Below are 12,489 nucleotides of genomic sequence, written 5' to 3' on the forward strand. Positions count from 1 at the left end.
GTCCCAATGTATATTTTTATATCTACACATATACACTTTATAAGGTATAATGTTCTCAGAAATTCTAAGAACTTATACAAAAACCTGGACTTATTTTCAGCAAGCAACACCACGGTGACACACATATACTTTCTGAAAGGACTTCTTCAGGGACTAACAAAAGCAGAGAACAAAAGCTAGCCTACCAAGGTTTTTATGACCCACTGTAGGGATAGCAGGGGAACAACTGAAGACAAACTAAAACCAGAGAACAGACTTGATTTAAGCTAGAAAGTAAATCCATTCTACAAAACTATGTTAAGCATTGACAAGTTTTGTTAGCACAAGCTACATAATCTGCAGGGTATACTTTTGAAGAGAAGACTTTGCTGCCTAATTTAAATAATTTATCATAATTTAAAGTGAAAACAAAGGCTGAAACAATGTTTAATTTTCTTACTTCTGCATCAGAACTGTTGTTAGACACTCGCCGTACTTCTGAAGACTCCAAACTGCATTCTGATGGCTCACATGACCTTTGAGACTGTGATGACTGTTGTAGTTCTGTTAAGGGGGAGGATTCTTCCTCCAATCCTCCACACACTGCCTCACTCTCTATTTGTACCCTATTAATCTGATCTTCCTGGGATACCACACAGTTGCTTCTCTGTTGCTGAAACTGCTGTGAAAATATAGTATGAGATAGACAAGGGTTTCCTGAATTATTTACAAAGCTGCTAAACCACTGGAAGCAGTTTTTCTGTGTTTCTCCAAGAGGTGTAGAAATAGTCCTTGTTGATTTTTCAGTTTCTGAAAACCAAGAAACATCTTCTGCTACAGGTTTTGCTTCCTGTTCCTGGCAATCCTGCTTAGCATCTTGAGTTAGATCACTGTCATCCTTCTTCGCTCTACTGTCAATTATAATTGCATCATTGCAGAAGAACCTAAAAAAGGTGAAGGCAAGGGAGAAGAAAGATACTGCAAATGAGTATGTCATCTCCAAAATCCAGTAGTTGTCTCTATCCATCAATTTTTTTGAAGTGCACTTGCAGACAGGAATTATTTTGACAATGGGCAAAGTCTTAGTCCCTCTGGGAGGCACTTAACAGATAACAGTAAAAGATAGCGGGGGCGGGGGAAGAAAAAGCATCTGTAAATATGTCATTCATTGATTGAAATACTAATAAGGGTATTCATCTGAAAAAGAGAAACATCTAGGAATCCTACAAAATTTAAGAATATATTCATTAATTATCATAAAACTAAACTGTAGTGAACACTTCAGTGCCTCTTATCAAAGAAACTAGAACCTATCTAGTTCTTTTCTGTGCTATAGCAGCAGCTCCTAAGAGTACGTACAAGTCAGAGCTTTTTAAGAAACTGAGCATTGCTTTATAGAAGAACCTACCATCACTGACAACTCTTAATTTTTGATGCAACATAACAAATCTTTCAGCTCAGGAAGGTGCATGTTAAAGCTAGAGAACATCAGTATTAAGACTGTTCTGTAAAATTACAGTTCTCAAAGATATTCAAGTTATTTAAGATAAAAATTACACAGTAAAAGACATAATTGTGATAATGCTTTGTAAAACCAATTCAAGTAGCTGTGGCCAAATGCGACCAAAAAACCCATAACACACAGCCAATTAAAAAAAACCCCAAACAAACCCAAAATCCTTCTTCTCAAAGTGCTGCTGCAGAGATCAGGAACCTCAACTGAATGGGATGGGATAACAATAGGTATTTATCATACAGTATGACCAGCTTTGGCTTTACTGAAAAAACCAAAAAGCCCTGTCAACATAAGTCAATATATTCACTAACTGCTTACATATTTGGTACAAAACAGCTACTTTGTTTTTTATTGAGGTATGTCATAAGACCTTTACCTGGAAAAAAAATATGGCCAACTGCCAGTTAATTTTGATACCCAGAGGCTAGACTGTATTGAATAGTCTCAAGGTCTTCATTTCTTCAGTAAAAGAATTAACATTATTTATCTATGTCACACATACATAGCCTAGCACAAAGGGTTCTCCACCTCAGCTCAGGACTACACGTGTATTGATACAGTTGCATAAGAAAGTGTGAGGTAGCATTTGTCTCATTTTCAGTATTCAGGTTATTTCAGCAATCAGGACAGCGAACACTATTTTGCTACTTGTTAAAAAACATGATGCAAGCATACCTGCTTCTTGTTCCTGGAACAATTACAGCATCCTTCTCTTTGTTTTTCCTTTGTAGAAAGGAAGCAAATTTATTTCTAACTCTGGGAATGGAGTTAGAGCTTTGAGTGACAGAATTCCCTGAAGAATCAAGGCTCTGTATTGCTGAGACACTCTTTTGTGCTTGACCATCATGATCACTCTCCTTCTTGAATTTTTTTGCTTTTGAAAATGAATATTGGTTCAACAGATCTCCATCTGAGATTTCTTCTAAATCTAAAGACAATTTAAGCATCACTGTAGAAGCATATTCTAGAATTAACCAGTTATGAGAGAATCGAGCATTACATATTTACTCTCACAGGCTTAAAAACATTAGTAAGGTCTGGTAGGAACATTCTTGACATTACAGTTTAGAAGTTTAACACAGCTGTTTTCTAGTACATGGCCTTAAAAGTAACTTTCTATGAAAAAGTAGCGGGAGTGAAGGCAGAACAGCTGAAACATGATGCTTATTTCTTGGTTTTGTTTTTTAAACACTTTGAAAGCAGAACTAAATTTGACTTAAAGGCAGGTTGCTAAACTAACTACAAATTTTGATAAACCAGGGACTAGGAAGATATCAGGAGCAAAAGGCAAAAGAGGAGCCCTAGTAGCATAATCAGAAAGCAAAGGAAGCAGAGGAAGAGAAAATACTTAACACATCAGATAAAGCACAATGGGAACAAAGAAGTAATCCTTCTATTAAAGGCCCACAGTTTATTTTCAGCACATATAACTTAGGTGGTGTATAAGACAAGATAGCACAGATTTAGTAGAGAAAGTTGGAGTAAAGAATACCTATACAAGGGATACAGGCAGCATAGTGTTAGAAGAGTACAGAAAACATTCTTTACACTTTCTGTCTGGCTAAATATCAACTCTAGGAGAAATAGGCTATTTTCATTTCTTCACAAGTTGTTATAAGATGGCAATTAAAACAAAAGTATCTAAAAAAAGAACAGAATGTATTAAACATGACAACTTATAACTGAAAACAAAGTTTTGTAGCAAATTAAAGGAAGTTAAAATCAAGTTTGCTGCCACCCTTAATTGTTATGTAGACTTTAATATTATGGCTCATTAGCCTTGCAGTTTGTTGAAAACAGAATACGGACAATAAAAGTTAGACGTAGGCCTCTAAAATCTCATGCCATCAATCCGAGATAAAATCCTTTCTTTCCCCACAGCCTTCTACTGTTATTTATACACTTATTTTAATAAAAACATACCACTCCTTGGCCTTTTTGCCAAGAGCTCTTTGTCTGGAAGTTTTAGCCCTTTAACACTAATTATCTTCTCCATTCCTTTGGTTGTTGGTTTCTCTAGTAAATGCATTTTATGAGGAACCGTATCTGCATTAGGGCCAAGCTTGTAGTCTCTGCTCCAAATGCTATTTACATGATTAACAAGTCTGTCATTCCAGCCACAACTTCTCTGCTGCACAGGCTACAGAAAAAAAATTTTAAAAAAACAAGATATAGGTTTATAGTTTTACCTTCTACATATGATTTCCTGATTTATAAGGGCATTTTGACATTTGCACAACTAGTGGCATACTTTACATAAACATCTTCTTTTTCATTCCCATATTTCTCACGCTGTTCATACAAATTCTTTTTCTTTTGTGGTGCCACGACTTCTTCATTCCAATATAGAGCAGTGACTAACTGCTCATCTCAGACAAAATTAGAAACAAAATTTAAACTCTTATTCAGAAAACCTGACTTGGGAAAATACTTTGCTCAGAGTTATATACTTGGAAGGAATCCAAACTGAGAATTTTTTTTTTAAATCAGTTACTTCTGTCAATAGTATTAAGAACCTATCAAAAAAGTCTGAAAGAAAAACAAACATTAAAGCCAAATACCATGAAAAGTAAGATTTTACCTGTACAAAGAATGAGAAATATGTGTGTGGGAACATAAAGTTTCTGTAATAGCAGAATAGCTTTCACTGCCAAGTCAGCTGCAGATAACATTCAATCATATTTTTCCATGAAAGTTTAGACCCACATCAAAATCTTAATATATAACTTCAGAAAAAAGATGTTACCTGTGCAGTGTCTGGGTTATAATTATCAATTTGTTTCATTGTATCAACATCAATGTTGCCAATAGCAATTTGAAAAGCAGTACCATCACCAAAATGTCTGTTTCCATCATATGAAAGGAAAATATCTGAATATTAGATTAAATTTAGAGAACTGTAGCATGAAAAGTTAGCTGTTTCCCATTCTCGTGCTAAAAAGCATTGCTAGAATATTAACCAAAAGCATTAATACTACTACTCATGTCTCAGTCTAATGCAACAGCAATTATAATAGAACTGCAGTGCTTGGCAAATCACAAAAGTCAAAAGGAAAACCTTCAATCACAAGCAGGAAAGTTGTTATCTTTCTCCTTCTTGATTTCTGGAAATGCCAGAGATTAGGGGGATTGAGGAACATACAAAGCTAGTAACTACTTCAACAGTTGCCTCTCCATTTTCCTAATCTTCCATGGTGAAATTTACACTGCACATATGTGGCAAATTGATACTACTTCTATAGGAAGAGATACCTGGTAGAACAGGAAATGCTTAGATTAAGGGAATGAGTTGAACACAGATTGCAAGAATTACAGAGATTATAACGCACCTCAGAGGCAGAAATTAAAGGCAGTTGAAAAGTGATTCAAAGAATTTAAATATAACCCGTATGTTGTTTAAGTTGTTTTAGAACGATGAGTTGTTTTCTAAGTAGAAAAAAATAAATCAGTAACTTCTGCCTAAAACAATATGTCAATGATAGGTCACTCCATTACTCCCTGCATATTTTTTTAATTAAAATCAGACCAAAAGAGAATTAAAAACCTTTCTAAGATTGCAGAAAAGCCAGGCTTTAGTCAATAGCAGATATATTTTTCATTGCAAGTACACCACAGATGCAATGAAAAGTATAAGACACCACATCCGCTGACTCTTATTTCTCCCCTTCGCTGTTATAACACAAAGGATACCGTCCTGCATAAATTAGAGTTTCTGGATCAATATCATCCCCATATGCATTCAGAGGAACTAATTTTCTGTTGACAGGATCAAAAACTAACTGATAAAGGAATGTATTATTGGCTCGTGTAAAACCCTGTATGTATTCTTCTGGTACTGTTATATTCATCTTCAAGTACTGCCCCATTTTCTTAATAACCTGCAAAAAAAAAAATTGCTTAATTGTTTCATTTAAACAGGTTACACAAAAGGTTAAGTACATTTCAATTGTTAAGTATCTTTGCTTGTAATTAAATGTAGAATGTGTGTCCTGTTACAACAAGCAGATTCAACTTAAACAGGGGAAGGAAAAAAGTTTTATATGTTCTTTTCCCATTCTCAAGTTGTTTACAATCACATAAGTAACACAATTCAACTTTTTACAAATACTTCTTGTCCAGTAAATAAACACAAAATCCCAATAGAAAAACAGAGCATATCCTTAAAGTATATTTGTTAAAACTAATATAAAATTTTATCATTCATATTACCAGAACAGATAAGCAATACATGGGTGTTTTTAGGAAAGAAAAAAAGCAAAACTAATCAGACTTCTCCCCCTGCCTTTACTCATCACCAAAGACTACATATTGATCTGGTAGCTCCTCCTATACATTGTTACTGCACCACTCAAAGAAGTTCCTCATAATTCATTGACCTCTACGTTCTTCCAGTTTCACAGAAGGCATATTACATTCTTTCGAAGACCAAGTTTATCGTACCGCTAGAGGCGAGAGTTTCTCCTCTCTAAATAAAACATCAGCCATGTATTGGCCATGCATCCTAAATACAGGCAAAATTTACTCATTGCATTAAGTAGTAAGAGTTTGAACAGGCACTGTTGGACTCCTTCATATCTTTTGACTCACTCGTGACTTTCCAACGCTGTCGGAAGAGAATATTGTTGAATCACATGACAAATTACTAAGTGAAAAGTTTTTCAAATTATTAAATCCTGATATTTTGCTCAAAAAGATACATTTAATCTTTCAAAAAGAAAGTCATGGTTCATATAGGAAAAGTTCAAAGTTCCCTCTTCACTTCTGCAAAAGCCACCCAAACCAGTTGCTTGGATGCCTGCTTTACATAATACAAAACATTTTAAAAGTAAGAATCATAAAAATCAGCCTGTGAGAGAAAAGATACTAAAGCATACAAGTAACTTAGGAAAGAAGACGGTACAGTAAGTTAATTAGACTGCATATTTAAATGTTTTTCTGGATTAGATTTACCTGCCTCCAAGGACAGCCACATAAGGTATTTTTCTTATTAGCTCTTAAAAAACCTCTCTTCTCCTTTGCTATCCACACAGAAGTTTTTCCCATTCTCTTAGCCTCTATATTTCCTAATGTTTTCATTTCATACATTGGATAAGAAAAAAATGACCTACCTTATTTTTTGTTTTGCACCATACCAAGCTTTTCTTCCATGATGTTTTTAATATATAAATACCTGTACCCATATCTTTGTAATCAGATGCAAAAAGGGAATCAGATAGGATTCCCAATCCTGGTCCCTCCCCCACACAGACAAAAATGCACTTATGCAAAAGTGACAGAGTTCAATTATCAGTTCTAACTACCTGCTCTTCTGATTTTGCAGATTCGTTGGGGGGGGGGGGAGGAATCCAGAGCCTTACAAAAAATCAAGTCTTTCCTCAAATAGAATATGCCCTTAAAGGGTTAGAATAATTCTTTATTTAAGTATAGTTCAGTGTATTTCATTAAATACATAATAGCTTCAACACTTGAGTAAGAAAGATGCTGAGCTAATCTAAAGCACAGGTAAAAATCACTACTGTTATCATTCTTCTCAAAATGGAGAAAGTAAAGAAACCCTTATATTTTTAATTCAGTGTTAATTTCATATATACTGATATGGGCTCCCAAAAGCCAACACACAAAGCGAAACCAGGTTTACCTTTATAATATCTGGATTGTTGGCTAATTTTAGTAACTTGCACGCTTTAGCTAACCCAATTCCGTGAATTGATGGGAGGTAGTCACAACCAGAAAGAATACACATGTAGCGGAATTTCTCTTCTGTAAACACATTTCCAAGCTGCTTGCAGTTTCCTAGTCGAGCTTGATCTATCTCTAGTCCATTTCCAAACTTGTCAATTTTCAGAAACACCTGGGAATTAAGAGGAAGTTAAAACAATAACTTTCACCCATATAGCTAGTTTGTTGCGCTTGGTGGAAACAACAGAGGCTGAGTGCTATTCTCATCTCTCTTGTTTCCCCCACTTACTGTAGAAGAGTAAATCCATACATCAAACACATTTGGAAACTTCAAACTCTGCTTTTAAGATATCAGCAGAGGTAAAGGCTATTAGTATTTTCTTCCATACCTTTTTACATCCAAAAGCTAAAAGATCAGAGTCTTCTGTAATTATAGCTTGAACCATGCCGGTCTTATTGAGATAAGCCAACTGAGCATCAGCTTCGTAAGGAGCAACAATGCAATCAACTCCCCGGCCTCGTGCAGCCTGTACATAAAGAAGCAGCATACAAGTACTTTGCATCAGTTTTCAACAATTACCTTAAGACATCTGAAAGCATAACAACCTCTGCCTTAAAAAAATGTAACTGTGATCTTTTTAATCGCCGCCCCCCCCATTACAGCCCAATATTTCATACTCAAAACTCAAAGTTTCAAGCAGTTTAGACCTGTATAGACTAGTTTACAAAACCAACCTTTCCTGTGTTGACCCGTAACACTATGCTCACTGCATGTGACCACAGATGCCAGCTTCAAACTCATGCAAGGTATATTCTGGACAAAGGAAAACAGCACTAGAACAAATGTAATACTCTTGATAAAGATCCTGTGACAGCAGTGGGAAGATAGTAAAAAGCTACTAGAAACATTTTTAAGCAGCCAACATTTTTTCTGTGCTCTATTCTTAGGAACTAGCAGAGGAGAAAAAAAAAAAAAACAAACAACTGTGTTTAGTTTTTGTGCAGCAAAAGTAAAACTGTTGGTGTTAGAGTCAGTTCATAGCAGTAAGGAGATATGTAATTCAATTGACACATGATCATTATTTATACAACTGGGCATAATAAACTTCAAGTGAAGTTAAAGTTCGTTAACTATGCCTAACATAATCCAATATATGCAGGACAATTAGAGGTTAAGAAGAGGGGAATATATTCCTTGCCTACATAGAAGAGGTAGTGATGTAGCCATACAAAAGCAGAGTAAGACATATTACCTATTGCGTAGATTTTTTTAAAACTGTCAGTATCAACAGCATTGACAACTTACTTTAATAACTTCATGAGCCATAACATGGGTAACATTTATGCTGCGCCCAAAACATTCCCTAGCTTCTGACAGTCTCCCTTCCTGCAACAATTGTTTCCCCTTCAGAAGACTGGCTTGACGCTTCCTGAAAGGTAAACAAAAACATCCACCAATTTCAGATTATTTTGCACTTAAAAGAACAAGTAGCAGAAAGGACTAAGAGAGACAGGTAGGAAAGGGCAAGAAATAATTATTTTGCAGATTTCATAGAATCATAGACTCTTTGGGTTGGAAGGAACCTCTAAAGGTCATCTAGTCCAAGCCCCCTGCAATGAGCAGGGACATCTTCAACTAGATCACTAGATCAGGTTGCTCAGAGCCCCATCCAACCTGACCTGGAATATTTCCAGAGACTAGGCATCCAACACCTCTCTGGGCAATCTGTGCCAGGGTTTCACCACTCTCATGGTGAAACATTGCTTCCTTACAGCTAGTCTAAATCTACCCTCTTTTAGTTTAAAATCATTACCCTTTGTCCTGTCACAACAGGCCCTGCTAAAAAGTCTGTCCCCACCTTTCTTATAAGTCCCCTTTAAGTACTGGAAGGCTGCAGTAAGGTCCCCCTGGAGCCTTCTCTTCTCCAGGCTGAACAACCCCAACTCTCTCAGTATTTTTTCACAGGAGAGGTGTTCCATCCCTCTGACCATTTTTGTAGCCCTCCTCTGCACCTGCTCCAACAGGTCCATGTCTTTCCTGTGCTGAGGGCTCCAGAGCTGGACACAGAATGAACACTTCCTAAATCTGTTCTACTGTGCAATTTTTAAAAATATAAGAATAACTAAGTCATTGTATTGACAAGGACAATGAGATCGACATGTTGAAATTTATAATGTTTTCTCAGAAAACAGTGACAACACAGGAACTGAAATCAGCAGTGTAAAAGAAGAGATGAACCCACTCTCAGGTTGCAGTAAAATAGATTTAATGGAATTTGGGTGTATCTGACCTTAGAGGCTTATTGGTTTAGAGGACAGAAGGCATCATTTACTTCATTTCAAATATCGGAAATTGTTCGCTCCACACGAAAGGAAGCATATGTCCCATGAGAATTTATAAATAAAAAACCCTAGTTAAAAATTCTCACTGCTTCAGTGAGAAGTCCCATTATATAGGGACTTGAATCCAAACCTGAAACAAGTTTGTCTCATTGTTTGTAGAGAAAGATGAGGAAGGTGGTGTTATATTTAAATAAAATCATATTGGGAAGAAATATTTTTGTCCAGAGGTCACAAGGGTAGGTAACAGTCTTTAATACATTACAGGAACTAACGCTCAGAGGTTTACTTCCTTCCTCTATAAAAGTGCTTTCATTTATGAAGTGCATTTCTATTTTTGGAATAAAACCTCTAAGAAGAGGTTTGTATGATTTTTAAATGTAAATTAAATGTAATAACCTACATTGCAGGAAAATTTACCAGAGATTACTACCTAGCTGAAGTTTGAGGTTTTTCAACTTCAAAAATGAATTGTAATGTTAAACATACTGCTTTGCCTGCAAATCAATACAGTTCAGTACTTACTCTCGTCGGGCCTTTTCCACTTCCTTCTTAGATGGTAGGGTGCATCCATCAAACACCAAAATTGGTTTAATTCCAAATGAGAGGAGCATATCAACAAGTTTCATACAGAAAGCTACATAACTGTATCAACAATAACAAAAGAAAGAAAAGAAAACTTTTATTGTTAAGCACAAGTCTATTGCATATTTTCTGTTTGCAGGAAAGGAGAACTGTAAGTTTAGGATTAACTACTGTTCAAGGATCTTAATGGGCTATGTATTTTCCCAGCATCACAAAAAGAATAAAAACACTTGAATGCCATTTTTGAGGTTTTTTTGTTGTTGTTTGTTTTTAAACAAGAGAAATGCTCCGCCTCCCAACTCAGACCTGGACTCACTGCTCCCTAATCCTACACAAAATAAAATAAGAACTCGAGTACAATTCAGTTTGATTTCGATACACCAGGATTCAACACTGTCAAAAACTTTACTAGTCAAAACATGGATCATCTTTTTAGTTTTAGCAATTCCTGGCCAGGGAAAAAGGAGACAGGCGAGCGCTGTTCATTATCTTTCCCCGAAGCCTCATGAAAAGCAGACTAAATGCACTTTTGTCGAGTTGGAGGAGCAATGGGGTATTAAACTTCTCTCTGTGGAACTATCCACTCTTCTCTCCAGATGGTGGATACATGCTATGGACAGACATGCACATACCTTTCCATACTAAAAATATTCCAAAGGACAGGATTGCTCCCCAAACTGTACTAACAGTGACAATGGTGTATGGACCAGGAGGCAATCCTGCACTGCCTTCCAAGCCCATCCTTACTAAAATATTTGTAGGGAATTCCAGACTTTTCCCTCAGACTTCTGATCACCTTACCTGTTATTTCTTCAGATCTGTATGGGATCATTTCATCAGCAGTACAGAACTAAAATCTAATAGCTGCTGTAAACACTAAGTGTATTACAATGACATTCAATGAATTAAAAAAAAAAGAAAAAATCAAGTTTGTTTTCTCTTTTGCTTTTAAGGACACCATTTAAAACAGGGAGACCAACCTTTTTGTCAGTGAACTGGGAGAGGAGGGAGAGTGGGACTTAGGAGCACTTAAAATCTAAGGATATGAGCACTGAAGAAACTGGATTTAGAGCTACAAAACATAAACCAAAAGATAACTACGATTTTTGAAAGACAGGAGTGAATAGGATTGTAGCTATATAATAGCTCAATTCAGATCAATTTTAAAGTGTGAAAGGACTCTCTACACTATAGTTAAAGTGCCAGTCTAAGATAGTAATCATATGTGTATGGAAACAAGACGTGGTCATAAAGTATCCATGTAGTTAAATTCAAGCATTCCAAAGTTTCCTATAACGATTAGTGTTTCTGCTGGCAGTCAATTTCTTTCTCAACTGAAGTGTATCCTATTCTCAGGACTCTGAGGGATATCCACTACCTTCAAAGGGAGGTTAGCAGGGTTGGGTGAAACTCTACAGTTCTTCACACCAACAGAAGCAGGAACTAAAGATTTGAACCCATTTGCAAACCACCAACACTTTCTTGCCTCCAATCAAAAATTTAATCAAAATTTCCTGAGTGACATTTGATCTAGACTAATCACTGTAGCTTTATTTCTGAAAAGATAAAGATTAAGCTTAATTGAAAACTATATTCAAGCTAAAACAAGAGTTCAGCCCAGTTTTCCAGAGATGGGCAAGAACTTATGGAAATATGATCTAAGCTCCAAAACTGAACTTGAAATACGAGCACAATTTCTGTTTGTTTTCTACTTTAGGAATATAACTGTGTAATTGAAAAATCCATGTTACATTAGAAAAGCTACTGTTACTAAAAATATAGTATTTTAAGCAAACAAACTTACATCTTATTCAGAGCACAACACGTCTGTCAGAATTCTTCAGTATCGTTATAACTTGTCACAGCAGTATTTACAAACTATCACTTTATACAAACAAGGCTCCTGAAAATAATACTAAATTTGAAACATATGAATGGCATCTACTGAATCTCATCAAGGGGATTAGATTATAATTCAGAGCAAGACAAACTGGAAAAAACTGCACCTAACCGTTGGTGTTTTAACAGAAAGTATTTTAGAGAGCTTTTTCCCCCCAATATATACTTCAATATTTATTTTGCACGTTGGAAAGCTATTTACTTATAGCCAACATTTCAATTTCCAAAAAGTACAACTGGGACTGAGAATTCAAAAGCAACAGTAAGAAGTGAAACTGCTTTAACCTATTTTTTTAGCTCAAGAAGTGTCAAGCTAACAAAACTTTAATTTGTAAGAGGGCCGAGAGGGCAACGTAACAAAGACTTACAGATCTGTTGGCTCTCCTCGGGCCAGCTTTTCAGCACAAGCATAAGCGCCTTTGTGCAGCCAGCAGTAGGTGTCCACAGCTACCGTCTGCCTTTTGTATTTCTTCACGTGGGTAGGTTCAGCA

The 12,489-nt window shown here is 36.0% G+C and overlaps 1 protein-coding gene across 1 annotated transcript in view; it reads right to left on the reverse strand.

The window, feature by feature from the left end:
* Nucleotides 1–12,489, reverse strand: part of EXO1 (exonuclease 1) — an 18,095-nt gene that overhangs the window by 5,531 nt on the left and 75 nt on the right. Inside the window, exons 2-11 of the mRNA XM_010288495.1 lie at nucleotides 12,367–12,489; nucleotides 10,040–10,159; nucleotides 8,481–8,604; nucleotides 7,564–7,701; nucleotides 7,134–7,346; nucleotides 5,186–5,373; nucleotides 4,242–4,338; nucleotides 3,419–3,635; nucleotides 2,171–2,423; nucleotides 440–923 (exon numbers count right to left, since the gene is read on the reverse strand). Of these exons, the coding sequence (XP_010286797.1) occupies nucleotides 440–923; nucleotides 2,171–2,423; nucleotides 3,419–3,635; nucleotides 4,242–4,338; nucleotides 5,186–5,373; nucleotides 7,134–7,346; nucleotides 7,564–7,701; nucleotides 8,481–8,604; nucleotides 10,040–10,159; nucleotides 12,367–12,489 (1,957 nt within the window). The remainder of the gene's footprint in view (nucleotides 1–439; nucleotides 924–2,170; nucleotides 2,424–3,418; nucleotides 3,636–4,241; nucleotides 4,339–5,185; nucleotides 5,374–7,133; nucleotides 7,347–7,563; nucleotides 7,702–8,480; nucleotides 8,605–10,039; nucleotides 10,160–12,366) is intronic.

Source organism: Phaethon lepturus, unplaced genomic scaffold, assembly GCF_000687285.1.
Source record: "Phaethon lepturus isolate BGI_N335 unplaced genomic scaffold, ASM68728v1 scaffold5066, whole genome shotgun sequence".
In the NCBI taxonomy this organism is placed as follows: domain Eukaryota; kingdom Metazoa; phylum Chordata; class Aves; order Phaethontiformes; family Phaethontidae; genus Phaethon; species Phaethon lepturus.